This window comes from Erinaceus europaeus, chromosome 2 (genome assembly GCF_950295315.1).
Source record: "Erinaceus europaeus chromosome 2, mEriEur2.1, whole genome shotgun sequence".
NCBI lineage: Eukaryota > Metazoa > Chordata > Mammalia > Eulipotyphla > Erinaceidae > Erinaceus > Erinaceus europaeus.
Genome location: NC_080163.1, coordinates 39,111,521 through 39,129,327, shown reverse-complemented (window position 1 = coordinate 39,129,327; position 17,807 = coordinate 39,111,521). Strand labels below are relative to the sequence as shown.

The following is a 17,807-nucleotide window of genomic DNA, read 5'->3' as shown; positions in this document are numbered from 1 at the left end:
ACGTCACAGGGTAAAGCAGGGTCTTAGTCTGCCTGGGCACCAGTGCTAGACACTAGTCTGCTCGCCACTGTCTGAAGCCCTGTGCTGTCCCTGCAGCATGAGAGTAAGGGAACATTTATCCTTGGGAGTGCTGTTTTGAAGCAGTAATTTCTGACCCTTTATTGACTATTACTATCAGATGAAAACCATGAGAAAGTGCAAAAGGACCATGAGCCATTAGACTGATACACATGAATTTTTATACAAAGCACAATTTTAAAATGTTTTTACTACCAACATTAATTTTGACTTGACTTTTAGGAAATGTTTCAGAAAGGGTACTTTAGAATGATGAATGTATGGTACCCTGTGTTCTCTGAATCTTATTTTTCCATCTGTGACGATGAAACCAATGCTTGACTATTGCAAGCAAGCTGGGCTGGAGAAAGGTGATACTGTCTGGCTCCAGCCCTGTAAAGCATGGTTGCTAAGCTACTTGCAAGAGCAGCCGGCCCAGAGCTTAGGAGCCTGGGATCTAATTGTTGTTGTTGATGATGTATTTCACATACTGGGGCCTCAAGAGTAATCGGCCTCATTACTCTCTGGTTTTACCCAGTGTTCACACACATTATTGTTTTCAGAAAGAAAGCAGAGCTATGAATCTGAATCAACTCAATGCTTTTGCTTTTGTGGTTCAAAGGAACAGAGGCTTGTCCTTTTTAGAGATTTAAAAACCTAATGGTTTTATTTCAAAAAACACTTCCAATGTGTATGTCTATAAATCTGTATCAGTTGTTATAAATGACTTCAGTTTCCTTGGTAGGGCCAGTGCTATTTGAAGCAGTAGGGAAGACTGTGGAAGGAGGTGTGAGTGAGTCTGTGCCTCCCAAAGCAGCAGAATTATAACCCTAGCATTGTAGGCCACTAGAGGGGAAGGGGATTGTGGGTGTTCTCTCTCTGACCCAAACACTGTACACCAGGGTCTTGGTGGCATAGGAGACAGAAGGAGAGGGCTTAAAGCAGCACTGAGGAAGAAAGGTCACCCCCCTTCCCTTTCTACCTAGTGGATGACAGTTAGCTTCTGAGATAGTTCAGGAAACTGAGGAAGCCATGGAGAGTGACTCAGTTCCTGCCCCCCATGTGTCTAAATCTTTGTGTACACATTCTAGCCCAAGACTCACCAGATGCAACTGCCAGGTCTGACTGGAGTCTCTGAGGAAATTCAGGCTAGGAGAGTGAGCAGCTCAGCACAGATTAGGGGCCCCAGAAGCAGCAGGGTAGGAGTAAGCCCTAAGGTGAGCCTCAGGGGTAAACATGGTCCTCCATTAGAAATTGTTCTATTGAAAACACCACCCTTGCCATCCTCCTTAGTGGAAGTGGCCTTTGAGAACTGGAAAAGAGTTGCGTTTTATGTAGGTAGCACAGAGAAATGAGACCAGGAAATTCTACTTCCTTCCTTGTCTGTTAGCAAAAAAGACACACCAAATTTGACAAATACAGGTTAAACAACATGCCACTCAGATTGTGTCTGCCTCTTCATTTCCTAGTATTAAATTTATAAGCATACTTCACACAAAAATAAAGCATTGTACCATTTCTTCTAGCCAAGTGGGCCAGGGCATGGCAACCTGGATGTCTGTCCAGTAATTCCAAGACACCAGGTCCTCCTGTCCTCTCACCTACCCTAAATGGTGGGTGCCAGCCTCCCTTCCAAAAAATTGTCTTGGTTTTGAGCTTCCTCTTGTCTTAGCCAGGCCAAGAGCCCAGTTCCTGACCTCTGAAATTTTCATTCGGCCTGCTTTAAGGTCAGGAAGATGCTCATTTTATATTCAGTTATGCACTGATATCTGGCCTTTAATTTCAGTTCTAGTTATGTGCTTAGAGAAGCCTGTCTTAGCCATACTGTGGCACTCAGGGTTAAGATGCAGCTCACTCAGTCTGCAGGGAGCTGCTTCTGTAATCACACAAAGACCAGAGAGCACATGTTCCTATGGGCATAACAGCTAAAGGGAAGACTTAGGTACTGTAGATCTCAAATCCTAGTGGTAGAAGGGCTCTTGAAGGGCACTTGGTTACATCCTTTTCTTCTAACCATGGTCTTGCACCTTTCTGTGTACAGTTTGGCCACTTTTTTATTCACAGATACTTTAAATTCCTCTTGCTGTTGTTTAAAATTTAATTTTTTTTTTTTTAAATCAATGATGAGGTAGAGAATTATGCACCTCCTCCTCCTGGAAATTCAGACTTGGGAATTTTCAGTTTCCCAGAAATCTGATACACTATTCTGCCCCATAAGAAAGTTGTAAGAACTGCTTTCTCACAAAGGATAACTTTTAGTCTAAGTAGCCCCCCCCCACCTTTTTTGAACATTCACTGACTGCCTCTGGCAATCAGAAATGTGGTATATATTTCTGATGTTTACACAGTTTCAGGTTTTTCCTAGATATTCAGTGATAACGGGACTCACTTGCTAGTGCCTGGACAAAGGCTGTGCCTGGTGGGCTCTGTGGGCTGTAGCCTACTCTGCTGTGTGCTTCACACAACTATATGTCCCTCTGACTGAGAGACAAGGTGGATTTGACCATGATCAGGTGTGAGGGGCTTAGGACCTTCTAGGACTACAGGACTCTGCTCAGACATGCACATACATACATGGCCCATTTGCACCTTATGCTCACGAATTTTTTTCCTCGTGTCTCAAGAAGTTACCATCTTTGTTCATGAATCTCACTGTTGGCTTCTGCCTACTAGTCTAGCCTGCCCAAACCAAGTTGGTTACCTGGTTGTCTCTCCAAATTACCTAAAGCAGTGTATTCTGCCCTCCCCTACCCTCTGAAATATACACAGGCACTCTCTCTCCCAACTCATGCTTATATAGACAAGATTTTTAAAAGTATTTTTATGTATTTAATAACAGAAAAATATAACTGTGGCTTGGCCTGAGTACTCCTGCTGGGTTTAGCTCAGCACAACACAGCAGAGCAGAGTAAGAAAGGCACAGCTATAGCCCCATGCTTAGGTGTGGGAGAGGGCAAAGCAGCACTTGGCTAGCTGGGACTCTCACTACTGGTCATAATGACTCCCAGGCATGCTGTGGTCTGTGTGTGCCAGGATGGAGGCTGCTGCCTCTGGTCAGAAGGGAAGACAGTGAGTCAGGGAACTAGGAATTCCCAGAGGAATGTGAATGCTGTTTGTAATCACAGCCTCACTTCTGCAAAGCCATGAAGCCCCACAGCTTCCCCAGGGAAGCCCATTTACTTAAAGGTATGGCTCTCTCAGGAAGAGTCAGAGAGAGTCTCCCGGGGTCTTCTTCCCAACTAGCCAAACCAGAGCTCAGGGAATAGTGATTTTCCGAGGCATTTCTAAGTACAAATGCAGAAGCATCTGACTTTTTTTTGGTCATTGCTAGATCTTCACCACTCCTGGCCATTTTTTTTCAAGTAGAGACAGAGACAGAGAGACTACGCCACTGAAATTCCTGCCAGCTCCTTCCACTGCCATGAGGGCCAGGACTTGAACCTAGGTTGTATGCATGGCAAGGCAGGTGCTCACTCAGGTGACCTATCTCACCAGTCCTGATATGGCTTGTTAACAATAAAAAGGAAATCTCTGAAACGACTGGAAAATATATACATCCATGCCACACTAAATGTCCTCTCATTTTTTTTTTTTCCTTTTCCCATCAACAGCACGTCACTTCACCCAAATGTATATATGGTGGAGTGGGGGCAGGGAGTATTGACTGACCTTGAGTTTTTATAAATGGAATTTGTTGGGACCTGAAGGAAGTACCTTTTGCTTTCTTCCTACTCCTGAACATTCACTGGCCTTGCCCTGAGACCTCCAGCCGTCCTACCCACCCCCCTTGCCCTGAGTATAGCAGGTAGCACCTTAGCTCCTTGCTTGTTTCTCTTTCTCGCTCTGGCACCCTGTGCTTCTGAGAACTGTGTTGTGTTGATATCACCCCACAGGCTCAGGATAGGGGTGATCCTAAATCACTCTGCAAGGATAAGAGCCACAACCCAGAGAAAATTTGTCCCTTTTATCTAACTCAAATATTTAACTGCAGGCCAGACTCATTGCTTTTCAGCAGGCAGAGTCCTTTTTCTGGCCACATGATTGGTCCCATGACTACTTTCTCCCAAAGGATGACTTTTAGTCTAAGTAGGTTCCCCCCACCCCCCTTTATTATTTTCTTAACATCCACCATCTGTCTCTGGGAATCAGAAAATATGGGTGTATATTTCTGATGCCTACAGAATATCAGGTTTTTGTTTTCCACAGATACTTGGTCCCAAAAGTTCAGCAGCATGGAGCTCAGTTGCTAGTGCCTGGATAAGGGCTCTCTCTGCCTGATGGGCCTTATGGGCTGCAGTCAACCCTCTCAGCCTGCACCAGTCAGTCCTGGCCACCAGCTCCTCTGGGGACTGCTCGGACATTGCACTTTGCTACAGCCTTGAATTTATGACAGTGAAGAATGAGTTTCATTGAGAAAACTTCTTTGCTGAGGCACTTGTACCTGAGATCAGGAAGTGGACATGTAGGACCCAGAACAGCAGTCTTTAGCTGAAGCTGGAATTTAGGATCCCTTTAATACTAGGGATTCCTTTATTAAAAACAAAAAAAAAAACCCACAACAACAACAAAACAAACAAACAAAACACTAACTGAGGAGGATGTACCTTTAATGGTTATTCCAAAAGAGCCAGGTGGTTGGGTACTTATATTAAAAATAAACCTGCTGGGAGTAACCTCCCCATAAGGTGACAACAATTTAAAAGCCATATTGTCTTGCTTGAGAATGACTCCTGCAATTTCACCAGAGCTTCAGCTTTACTTAATAGGCACATAAGATGAGATGTTTCTAGGCAACAGACCAAAACCAAACCAGCTAGGACTTTTGCATCACTCCAGCACTTGAAGAAGAAGACATGTTCCTTCTTGTGCCCAGTAGAGGATACTGATTCTGGATCCAGATAGCTGCTTAACTTAGACTTTTAAAGGGAAGTTAACAACCTTTTATGGCTCTTGCCTCCCCCTCCTTTTTTTTTTTTTTTTTTTTTTTGAGGCATCACCCAACAGGTTCTGAACCCACAGCTCAACTGCTTTCATTCAGCAGCCCATGTGGCATTTGAGTCTTTTGACTGAAATGGATTCATTTTTGCCAACTACTCCCTTATCCCCCTTTGTGCTCAGTGCACATGGAGTGTCCTTTCATCTGTATGCCAAGGCTCACTTCTCTATAACTTCCCGGCTGTCCTGTTATTTCCCACCTCATGCTTTTCTTTTCAGCTGAACCTTATTCACAGTGAAATCAGTAATTTAGCCGGCTTTGAGGTGGAGGCCATAATCAATCCTACCAATGCTGACATTGACCTTAAAGATGACCTAGGTAATTGGGGCTGGGGCTTGGCACCACCAGCTGTCAGATGAAAAGTTATGGAACCCAGAATTTAGGCCCTGCACCATCTTAAACATCAGATGGTCAAGCCAAATTTCCAAATCTAAGATGAACTTTTGAATGTAGATGTTGAATGTCCACTTATTCCAAGCCATTCCCAAATGGAAATGATCTCATTAAGTACAATTGGATGCTTTCCCCAGATTGTAAATATTTTGCCATCTAAATTCTCTTCCATAATGATCAAACTGACTGCTGGTTACATGGGGGGGACATTTTTATAAATGTCTTTTTGTTTATTTATTTTAGTTTTGTTTTGTTTTAGATCTGAAAAAAAATCTCAGGTGACTACAAAATAATAATTTCTCCATTTAGGCCTTTAATTAGAAATGACCCAGAAATAAAACTTGGAAGTACTTGAAAAGGGAGAGGACTAAGCTACATTAATGTGGCATTGAGATGTCTTTAATTCACAACCAAATTGTTTTTTTCCCAAATTTACCACCTCCTATCAGTTTGTCAATGCTTTCTACAACTGAAAACAGTATACAATGAAGTATTACCTGCATAAGCTATTTGACTAGGGGATTATATTAAATAGAAGGGCAGTACCTTTTTACTAAGTAAGTTCCTAGAACAAGCCCCAGAGCCATGGTATCTCACTATTTAGGAGGGGGTGCCCCTTAGCCACTCTGTGGCTTTGTCTTTGCAAAGAGGAACTTCTTCAGGGTCAGGCCAGAGACTCCTGTTTGCTTGGATATGAGCCTTGCCAAGGCCAGCAGGCTACAAGAGTTGTCCACCAGGTAGTTTCCTGCTTGATGCAGAGCTAGGTATGTTATGTGTTCTGCTAGCTCCCTCTCCCTGTTTTTGTAAGATGGCAGATTTTGTTATTGGGAGAGATGCTTATTCCCGATCTCGGCCCAACCCACACAAACTGAGTACTTTGTCTACGACATGGAACTGGGACTCAAGAATGTCCTGCTTGAATTTAAGAGTTGGGAAACTGCTTATACAGATGCTTTCTTTTAAAAAGAAAAGCACCAGCTAGAAAAAACAAGTAACTCATCCAGAATACATACATTCTTTTTGCATGTATAAAGTATATAGAAGAGACATTGGCAAGAATAAGAGGGAGGCCTGGAAAAATATTTCTTCTTTGCATACCTATACTGTTTTCTGGGTTTTCAAGAGGTGGCTATTGAAGTTAGACAAAGTGATGAAAGTCACAAGAATAAAAAAAATCAAAGCCTGGAAGTTGACTGCTGCCAACAAAATGGAGAAACGTGTTATTTTGGTTGGCCTGATAGTCCATATTTTCTTTAAAAACAGATGCCATGTTTGAGTAGCTCTCTCAGTGGGGTGCCAGTTTCATAGGTTCTTACAAAGTGAAATGGGCATTCATTGTTTTATTATTTCTTTTAACCTTTGAAAATGATCTCATGCGTGTGTTTCTCTTTTTTTTGTACTTGTCATTCAAATGTTTAATTTAAACATGTCACATTTGATATTCCTCCTTCACCTCCTCCTCCTCTTCCTCCTCCCCTCACCCCCATCCACATGTGCGCACACTTCGTGGACTGATTGCCTCTTTGGCTCATATGTTGGAATCGACCAGGTAGGCCAGCCCTGCCATTGGGGCATTAGTAAATGTGCCTGTGCGTGGGTCTCAGTCCAACACAGTTGATATACATTTGTTTACCTGTTATAGTTGCAAGTTGTACAGGCTGACATTGCCTCGATCGACAGTGATGCTGTCGTTCACCCGACAAACACTGACTTCTACACCGGTGGTGAAGTAGGTAATGCCTAGCCGGGTGCTGCCGAGTGTGTGTGTGCATGGTCAGTCGGCCGCTGCAGACAGCTTGATCCTTTGACAGCTATGCAGGGCTGCATTCATTTCACACTTCCAGCTGTCCTGACCTTCCCAAGGTCTCCTGTCCCTGGGTTGTGAATGTAAGAACTACAGCTAGCTGTTGACCAGGGCAATTCAGCAACTCTCAGGTGGGCCCACTTCTGGTTTGGAATCTGGTTCAGCTACATCATTTATCATTTTTCTTCATTTGCCTCACGAGGCACAGCTTTGTTGGAGACTGGGTTCACACATGATTTCAGCAGCCAGGAGACGCAGCCAGTGGTATTCTGTGGGCCAGAAACACCAGGAGGCCTGTGCACAGCTCTCTGCTCCACATATGCCTGTGTTAGCATGCTCATCCCCAGAAACAGCCTTAGAACCTCAGTGAAAATGAAAATACTTTCAGGGGAGTCGGGCTGGAGCACAGCGGGTTAAGCGCAGGTGGCGCAAAGCACAAGGACTGGCATAAGGATCCCAGTTCGAACCCCGGCTCCCCACCTGCAAGGGAGTCGCTTCACAGGCAGTGAAGCAGGTCTTCAGGTGTCTATCTTTCTCTCCTCCTCTTTGTCTTCCCCTCCTCTCTCCATTTCTCTCTGTCCTATCCAACAACAACAACAATAATAACTACAACAACAAAACAACAAGGGCAACAAAAGGGAATAAATAAATAAATATTTTTTAAAAAAACTTATATAAAAAAAAAACTTTCAGAACGTCCTGCAATACTCCTCTAGGCCCAGAAAGCATTTTCCCTCCCCCTGGCAACTGATGTGAATCATCAGTTGGCTTCTGGTACCGTGTAGTCCGGGTTTGATACAGCAGAGAGTGTGCTCAGGGTGTCAAAGCTATGCTTGTAGCACAAACATCAGATAGCACCCTGCTTATCAACATGGTGAAGTACTTGTATAATGAAGTGGTATTTGGTACAGTGGCAAAAAAATAAAAGCACAAATGTGAAGCTGGGTTAAAAGAAGCTTGAGTCCCAGTTTTATCACTTACTGGTTTGGAGAGCTGAAAAAGTCAATGCTTCACTTTCCTTTTCTGTAAAAACAGTAGTAGTGATGAATATTGATCTAAGTATTGTAAGCAGAGCACCATGTTTGAGTCTGGCTGATGATAGCTGCATGATAATATGGTCTTACTTGCATGTGTGCATATATGATTCCTAGCATAGATCTGCTGACCCTGAGAGCAGTATTCTGAGTTTAGATTCAAACATCAGCTTCCAAAGAGAATGGTTACATTCTTAACAAGCACAAAAGTTAAGTCTTCTTGAAGGATGAGGTCATTTGGGCCCTTCTAAGTGTCCAGGGCACGGGAGGTACAATAGCACAGCAGTCTGTGGCTGTCCACCTCTGGTTAGTATTACTAGCAAGATGTCACTACTTTGCAGCCTGTGCCAGCCACTGTGATTTGGACTAATTACTCTCCTGGGTATTTTGGATTTCAGACACAGATGGAAAGACAAAATTGAAGGAAAGTTAGGATTCACCAAGTCTGCCAGGACAAAATGAAATCAGGCTGCAGGCAATTAAGTTCCCCATTCACAAGATTTTGGAGGAGTTTAAGCGCTCCTAAGTCAAGTAGCTTAAGAGGAAGATGCTTGCTTTCTTAACCAAATGAAAAGTAAGTGGGAAGGAAATACTTCAAGAAAAATAAATCAGCAGGCAGCTAAGGGCTTATCTTTCAGCCAGGAATGACTAAAAGTGTGGGTTCTTCCTGCCATCCAGGACTTTGGGTGAATTGGAAATTATTAAACTTCTCAGGCAAAAGTATCTTAAGAGCACAGGCCCAGAGAAAAGAGGGAGTTGGCCCATGTAATACAACTGAGAAGTCACATGTTCAGCAGGATTAGCCACGCCAAGAGATAGAGCTGGAGACTTTGACATGGGGCAGGAGCCACTGCATCCTCCTGGAAGAGCTTAGTCCTTTCTGCATTATAAATATAGCTGTTCTCATCTGAATAATGACAGGACTGATGCTTTTCCTCCTGACATACTTGCCCTCAGAACACTGATGTGCAGGATTAGCTTCAGTGACATACAAGTAACATGGGTCCTTGAACTGGCCCAATGTCATAGTACATATCACTCCCACACACATATCTGTCGCTGGGGAAAAGATCCAGATCCCAGATCCCCCGAGTGTCCGAGGAGGGAAAGACTATGTCAGGACTAGAACCAGGTCTCCCAGCGCTGCCCTCAGTGCTTATTCTGCCCAGTGAACCATCCAAACTAGGACTGGACCCAGATAGCTTTTATAGTACCAAAACAATAACAAACCAGATTCATTTATGGTCTCTGATTGGTTCCAGCTCCCTCTTTGATGTGTGAGAGGGGGAAAAAAGGAAACAAGGATAATCACTCCATTTCTCATACTTGGTGTGAATTCCTGAGTCCCCAGACTGCTGGAAGAAGGAATGCGAGTGCAGGAATGCTTAGCCCCAGTGATTAACTTTTACCCATCCGAAGTTCTTTCTAACAGTGAAATAGACCACAGGCTTAGCCTGACATTTGTCCAAGCCTAAATTTTCGCTTAGGCTGTTTTGAACACTGATACTTATGCCTGCTTTCTAAGCATGAAATAATGTCCTTGTTCTCATGGGAGTAACACGTTTATGCTTGGGGGCAAATAAGCCAATTGCTTTATGATTAACCCTGAAGTTAAGCTTAAAAAGCAAGAGCCTGACATTACGAGTGTTGACAATACAGTTGAAATGGGCCTGTTTCTTGTTAAAAAGTACATGTGTGTCTACATGAACATGTGCATACATATGTGTGTGTAGGAGTCCAGTCCTGGCTGGGTTGATTGCTTGTAATCTAGGGTTAAATTTTTTTAAGTTTGGGAAATGCATTCAGTGTATTTTAACTTGTAAATATCACTTCTAATTAAAACAAGATTTAATTATAAGTAAAAATTTTAAAGTAAACACTCTTCCTAAGATTATATATATATATCAATATATAATTACTGTTATGCATATTCATTATAAATCAGCCCATTTTCTTAAATATTTTCTTTTCTTGAAAGGAGTTGGTAGTGTTAATCATAGTACCTTTCAAATTACCCATTCTCACCAAGAAGTAAGTAATGAGGACATGAAATTATCTTATATAGAGCAAATTCGTTGTCCTCAAGCATGAGAACAGGTCAAGAGGGAAGACTATACAAGCACAGTGGGACAGCAGTGTGTGAGATGCAACAAATTCAGACTTCACGCTTTCCTCAGTGGCCTGAATACTTGGGGTGAACCTGTAATCCAGTCTCACACCTCCTGAGTTAGAGCCTCAAAGTCTCTATTTCCTTGTGGGTGGCTCTTTCCAGCCCAGGGACCTGCTGTTTCTGATGCTGAGTTTTTTTCATCATAAAACTGCTACAGCAGCATGAAAAGTTTCTGGAGTGGATGTGTTTTCCCTCCTGACACCTCTGCCTTTTAAAACTCTCCTTGATGCTCTTCTGAGATAGGTAAAGGCATGAAGGTATGATTAATGGGCTAATGAGGGGGGATTCTGGGTCCCACCTCAGGGTTTCTAAAATCCTCTCCCTCTGAAAGCCAGGCCTTCTCAGCTGAGAGTACCCTGTGGCTCACATTCATTCATACCCCCCAGACTTCTACAGTGGAGTGGCTTGCAGGTCAGTTCCTTCTATTAGTTCTGGTTCTCTCTTACTAGTTGACAGTGCCCAGGGTGCCAGTTTTTTCTTCTAGCCATTTCCTGGGATTTAGTGTACCCCTCTAGAACAAGCCTGCAAATAAAGACAGATTTCTCTAAGATAATCATCCACAGACATTAACAGGATGAATGAGAATTTGGGCTGGTGCATTCCAGAGCATCCTGACTGATCCATACTAGAATGTGCAAGATGCACCCTGAATTTTCCAAGACAGATGGTAAATCTTAAGGGGAGTATATATCCTCTTGTGAGGAAAGTACTTTAAAATGTGCAAAACTGAGGAACCAGAGCTTAAGGAAGACCCAGACCCAATTCTGGTCAAATTTAAAGGATGATATTGTCCCATGTACAGCACTTAACCCAAACCTTTAGGTATGGGTTATCTTGTTTGTAAGCATGACTTTCACAACACAGTACACTCAACCTGCAGTGGATTTTTTTTTTCTAAAAAGCTGATCTTGAGCAATTAGCCATTTTCTTCCCAAATTTATATACAGTATAAGTTCATCTTTAAGCTCTGCTTCGGATGTTGCTCTCCTTTACTTAAAATGATTCTGAATCATTAATGTGATTTCAAGAACTACTGTCTGAGGCCACTTTGTTTTTTTTTGTTTTTTTTTTTTTTGTATTTTCATACGACACCAAAGCTGCAAAATAGGAACTAAGTATGGCGATGATGCCTGGCCCAAAGGTGCACAGGTCTGATGATTTCTTCTGGGTCTTTGGCCAAGAACTAGCTGCTTCTGCAGCCTTCTTATTTGGGGCTTCTCTTTGGAGACAGAAAAAAATCCAGGGGTGGCATCTGCCTTTGAAAACCAGTGCCGTCTGTTTTTTCATGCCAGTAGAAAGCACACTACACACGTGTCCTTGCAAAGAGCAGGCATTTCCCTCTCCCTCACATCTGGCATTTCCAGAACACAGAGCCTGCCCTAGATAAGTAGCAGCTCAGTGAAGCAGCAGTGCCCTAGTGGCATCTGGTCAATGAAGAATCCCTCCTAAATCTCACTTTACAGATCCAGCCAAGGCTTTGATCCTGTTTTGCAGCTGGGCAGGTCATTTAAAATATGTAATCACCTGACATGCTAAGTGTCTGTGTGCCCCCAAGACACCAGAACAGCAGTCTGACCTCACTCCACCCTTGTCTAGGCAACACGCTGGAGAAGAAAGGCGGCAAGGAGTTTGTAGAAGCTGTTCTGGAGCTTCGAAAAAAGAACGGGCCCTTGGAAGTAGCTGGAGGTAAGTAGAGAAGTGATGTGCTGATCTGGGTGTGGAAAATAATTTTATGAGACAGCTTGGACTCCAGAGGTCTGTGGCAGTGCAACTACATCTCCAATATGAGGCAGAAGAAAGCCTGTTAGCTTTACAACCTAGACTAATATCACATGAAAATGGCTTGGGGGACTTCCTGGTGGTGCAAATAGCCTTCCTTTTTTTTTTTTTTTTTAATTACTTAAAATAGCTCTTAAATTTGAGGTCTAAACAAATATTTAGAAGCTAAACATTCTAGTGATACTGAATGAGCTGGCCGGAAGCACAAGTAAGTCGTTTCCATTTACTGTTTGTCTTTTTAATGGAAAAAAAAAAGTACATTTGTCAGTTACACCTTTCTACTTGGAATCTGATGTGGGGCAAATCCTTGCTAAGAAACAGAGTATGTCTTCTTGGCTGCTCCAGGGCAGAATTCTGTTTAATTAGGTGTTGAGTGAGCATAGTATGCAGGACAGAAAACCTAGAGTTCCCATATGGGCTAAGGCAGCTCACAGGCTGCTCAAAGGCTGTTTTTTCCTCCTCCCAGGCCCCTTTTCTCTTCTTACTCAATGCTTCTCAATGTCCATTCTGTTTTCAAAAAGAATGCTTATTGGACACAGGCATCAACAATTTCTATGTAATGTCCATGCTCGTCCACTCTCTGAGGGGCTGCAGGTCCTACTCCTTTTTCCCCAGTGACTTCACACATGACCACCCATCCTGGACTCTAGTAGGGTGGCAGAGTTCTTTGTTGTCATGCCTTTGTCCCTTGGCTCTGCCATTTGTTTTCCCTCCAAGAATTATGGTATTAGTGAGGGAAAGAGACCACTTATAAAGCTCTATCAGACACGTCCATGGATGTTCCACACTGAATCAGGACAGTCAGCCAAGGACTCCTGGCTTTTCCATAGCAGACTCTGGGCCCTTTCCTTTAGTGCATCATTTTATGGCCCTCAGCTTGGAGTCTGATAGAGGGCAAGCCCAAAGCTGATGTGAGTTCATAATACTTTGCATGACTAGATGTTTACTTGTTTTAGTACCATTTTGTTCTTTCTCTTAAGATTTATTTTAGAAAATGCTTTAAAAACATAAAGAAGAGAGATATGTCCCTGTTCTGCTACTCAGTGATAATCTTAGCATTTTTAGAGTAATTTTTTCCATACATAGTTTAGCAGTAGCTTCTCATGTGGACAGACCAGTGAAGTAACCCCCACCCCAGTCTCATGTGTCCATAGGTGATTATCATGGTCTACATGATGCACTTCAGCATGTACTGGTAATACAGTCTTAACTCTTCAATGGTACTAGTGAGTCTTCCACACAAAATGGACATAGGGAATAATGAAACAGAAAAAAAATTAGTGTATTAGCAGTGTGTGTCTGTCTAAAAGCACAGCAGGGGGCATTTACCAAAGCAGGCAGACCCAGAAATTTTGTCTTGGAATTCATTACATCTTTTGCAACATACTCTGGGGGAAACTGGGATGATACATTTCATTTCCAGGAGGGGAGGAAAGCCAAGGCTAGTGTTCTTAGATGTGACAAGGGGTAAAGAGTGAATCTGTGGAGATGTATAGCCGGAAATACAACAGTGCCATCCTAAAACCACTGTCAAAACTAAGCAGGACTACTTACAGAGAAGGCAAGAGATGCCAGTCAGATTGTTTGCCTACCAGGTTTATCGTGAACTATGTCTGGGAGAATTGTAGTTATAATAATCTGCACATTATACATCTCAAAGTACTAACATTCTGAAGCATTGGTCCAGGTGAGATAGGTAAGTATTTGTCTTCTCAGAGTAAAGACTTGCTACAATCTTGGCTAAAATTACTGGTTGGTGATGCAAACTTTCCAGCAGCAGACCTTAGCTTATAACCCCCTTCAGCACAAAGATAAGTGATAACTATGCTCCAGCTCATGTTAGCATTACAAAGCAGCTGCCTACCTCTTTCCTGGACACCAGCCTTTGGAGGGCCCAGGAAGACATTCTATGGCTAGAAGGGGGCGTTGCGTTTGGCATCTCACGTCCTGTGTTTTGTGGAGGGCCAGAACTCACTGTTTCTGTCTCATCTCCTCTAGCTGTTGTCAGTGCAGGTCACGGCCTGCCTGCCAAGTTTGTGATCCACTGTAACAGTCCTGTCTGGGGTTCAGACAAGTGTGAAGAGCTTCTGGAAAAGACAGTGAAGAACTGCTTGGCCCTGGCAGATGATAAGAAGCTAAAATCCATCGCATTTCCATCCATTGGCAGTGGCAGGTAAGGACACACAGCTTCTTACTACATCAGTTATGGATGTATTTCTCTGCATATTTGGCCCTTAATTGTGTTGCCTATTCCAAGCACTTACCTTGATGGAAAAGAATAGAAGAGTGAAAACTAAGTGGTGGTGAGATTGGGGGCATGAGCCCAAAACTTCATTTGTGACAGCAGATGTCATCACAGGAGATCTCAGTGTACTTGAAGAACACCAGGGTACGTGGACAGGTGTGAATGCAGGGATACTAACTCAGGAAACACCCTCAGGCTCCCAAACCACAGCATTCTTTGGGCCCCTAATACTTTTCTCTCTCCAAAACCTGTTTGCTGTGCCTTGGTCTCACTTCCCTGTTGAAGCTGAGTGGCAGTTCCATGATAATGAAAAGGGGCTGCCGGGCCTTTTACCTCCTAGCTTTGAGGAACAGTCCCTGTGACAGGCAACCCAGTGGGCCCCCACTAGAAGAGTTCCATCCTTCAGTAGCTACTAGCATATACTGGACTGTAGAACCACCTCACCCCCAGGCACCATCAAATACAATCCATCATGAAAGACAGAAGCAGGCTAGGGATATGGATCCACGTGCCAATGTCTAATGCAGAAGCAATTACAGAAGCCAGAACTCCCACCTTCTGCACCCCCAAAACACTTTTGATCCATATTCCCAGTAGGGGAGAAATGATAAGAAGATGACCAGAAGACTCTGAACTCCAGTTCCATCAGGAACCCAGAGAGAGAAGAGGAAAAAGGCAGGGACATTTGGATGTAATAATAGGTATATATGTGACTTGTAAAGGAAGAGAAGATGGGAACCCCTCTAAAAAAAAAAGGCTAAATATAGACAGATGGTTGAAAAAATAGTAGTTGACCTATATCTGCAACCTTGGGGGGAACTGCTATAGCTTACAATGGAGGGGTTGGGGATTCAGAATGCTGGTGATGGGATGGTGCAGACTTGTACCCTTGTTGTAATTTTGTGAATCAATATTAAATCACTAATAAAATATAATAATAATAATAATAATAATAATATTTAAGTACATTTATATAATCCATCAGGCCCCTTTCTGTTAGGACAGTACTACACTGAGCTTGTGTCATGTAGTTGTCATAGTCAGGGCCTGCTCTAGGAAGCTGACCTTCAGAGGTCACAGCTATTGGCATCTTGGGTATCCCAAGCCAGACTGCTAAGGCCTTTGCCTTCAGTCTTCCCAGAATTCTAGGAAGGCTGAGCTGTGCAGTGTGGATTTGCAGCATACCAGTTCCTCTCAGATGAGCTGGTTGAGTCACAATCCTCACATACTTAAAGCAAGCTGATCTTTCAAATGAATTTTGTGATGTTTACCTTAGGACAGCTCCTAAACCTGTCTCCCCAAACACCACCATCAGCAAAGTCTTTGCCTCAAGTGACTGATACAGCTGGACAGGATTCCCAGCCTGTCTCCACAAGCAGACAGATATCAGCACTATTCCCCAGAGGTCTGAATGCAGAGCCCGTCAGAGGGACTGAGCCAAGTAATGTTTCTATACCCGAACTTCAGTCTCTGGAGCCCTTGTCCATTCCTTGCAGCTCCTGATTGCATTCAGGTGTAGTCTCCTCTGAGTGAGGGCCTCAGTTCTCTCTCCTCAGTCTTACTGGCAAGAGGAAACTAGAATAACAAACCAGCCACATTCTGAGGAGTATGAGAAGAGCACCATGGGAAGCTCATGCTAGCACCCTCCCTGCCCTCAGTGCACACCCATGCTGACTGTGAACTGTATTCTCAGTGCCATCTCACCACAAAAGTACAGAGAGCTGATAGATCACACTTGTGTTCTTCTGCCTTTGTTCTTGGGCACTGTGCTTCTGCTTTAGTCCACTCTATTTTGCCAAGAGCATATGCTGAACATCAATTTAAAGTCAATATCATTTCAATGCACATGGATGGAAGAAAAAGCTAATGGAGTAGAACATCTAAAAGCAGCACATGGCACAAAGCACAAGGACCGGCATAAGGATCCCAGTTCAAGCCCCAGCTCCTCATCTGCAGGGGGGTCACTTCATAAGAGGTGAAGCAGGAAAAAAAAAAAAAAGAAGAAGAACATCTAAAAGCCAACTCAATACATAATAAATCCTGCTAGCTCCAGGGTCAGTCCAAGGGTCCATTCAAGACTCATCTTTAACAAAGTGCCACTGAATCAGCACCAACACCCAAGCTTCTGCTTCCCTCACTTATCCTGTGCCCCCTTTCTCTCACAGCAGGGTTGTTCTTTGGCACACTGCTGTGTGACCTTTGGTAAATGACTCAATCTCTCTGTGCTTGCAGCCTTATCAGTGAGTGAAGTTATGGGGACAGCCTTTCCCTACAGACGGTTCAGAGGCTCAGTTAATTAGTGCTTTGGATGCACTTTGATCTACTCTGATGAAAGTTGCTTCTGAAGAGAGAAGCAATAGGAGCCTTTATTGGAGGTAATAATTTCACGCTCTTTTCATATGGCTATTGGGAAATTTTTAATTGAAGCATAAAAGTAATTCCCCTAAAAGAGCATCTGTTATTACCTCTTATTTACATTTTTCATGGAGTAAAAACTTTTAAAAAATAATCAATTGAAAGCTTTTAAGAAGGCAGAATGCCAAAGGCAAGCACATGTACAGAGCCACCCGGCCCCACATCTGTCAGGCAGACCTTGCCCCAGAGAGCTGTGTAAACAGCTGCCCTTCCTTTCATGAGGAAAGAATGGGATCACACCAAAGCCAGCCAGTAAATCACAGTGGGTTTAAGGAGGGGAACTAAAGCAGCTTGTTTGTGGTTTGTTTGTGTCTCCAGCATAAGAGTCAGTTGGAATTAAAACAATATACAGGTGAACATATTGGTAAAGAGCCATGGCCTCTCTTTCTCTCAGCTGAGTGCCTGTGTCTGAATGTGGAGGGTGACCACAGCCCTACACTCTCCCTGCCTGGCCCAGCTCAGAGCCCACTGGCTGCAAATGAGACCCTGAGGTCTGACCCCAGCTTTGGGAAACCACCTCTGGCATCTGGACATCCTGTCCTTGGGCACTTGGTCACAATATTTATGGATAGCCTGGCCCCCTGAGCTCTGGTTGATATTAAGGACGACCCTTCTCTGCAGGGGCATATACAGGGAGTAGCTAGTTTGGGACTTTGATTAAACTCTCCTTAAATTTATGAGTTTAAAAGGAAAGCATTTTTTTTCTTCCCTTCAAGCTTCTATTAGTGGATACTCATTAAGTCCCAGCCACTGTGCTAAACTCTTTATCTGGATTTCACTACAACCCTAGAAGGTGGATGTTGGTATTAATTCCACTCAGGTAAACAAATGGGAGCAGAAAGGGATTAAATCAGTCATCTAAGGACACACGGCTTCTATTTGATGGAGGCCCTCAACTTCAGCACTGAGAACTC

At 43.4% G+C, this 17,807-nt stretch overlaps 1 protein-coding gene across 10 annotated transcripts in view; it reads left to right on the top strand.

Moving 5' to 3' along the window:
- LOC103110724 (core histone macro-H2A.1) overlaps positions 1-17,807 on the top strand; it is an 80,704-nt gene that overhangs the window by 58,246 nt on the left and 4,651 nt on the right. For 4 of the 10 annotated variants that reach the window (XM_060178295.1, XM_007519892.3, XM_007519893.3 and 1 more), the window contains 3 exons: positions 5,272-5,371; positions 12,051-12,140; positions 14,232-14,406. In XM_060178295.1, coding sequence (XP_060034278.1) covers positions 5,272-5,371; positions 12,051-12,140; positions 14,232-14,406 — 365 coding nt within the window. Of the gene's footprint in view, positions 1-5,271; positions 5,372-7,088; positions 7,180-10,789; positions 11,269-12,050; positions 12,141-14,231; positions 14,407-17,807 lie in introns of those variants that run through there. The other 6 variants (XM_007519894.3, XM_007519896.3, XR_009546273.1 and 3 more) reach the window with 4 other exon arrangements.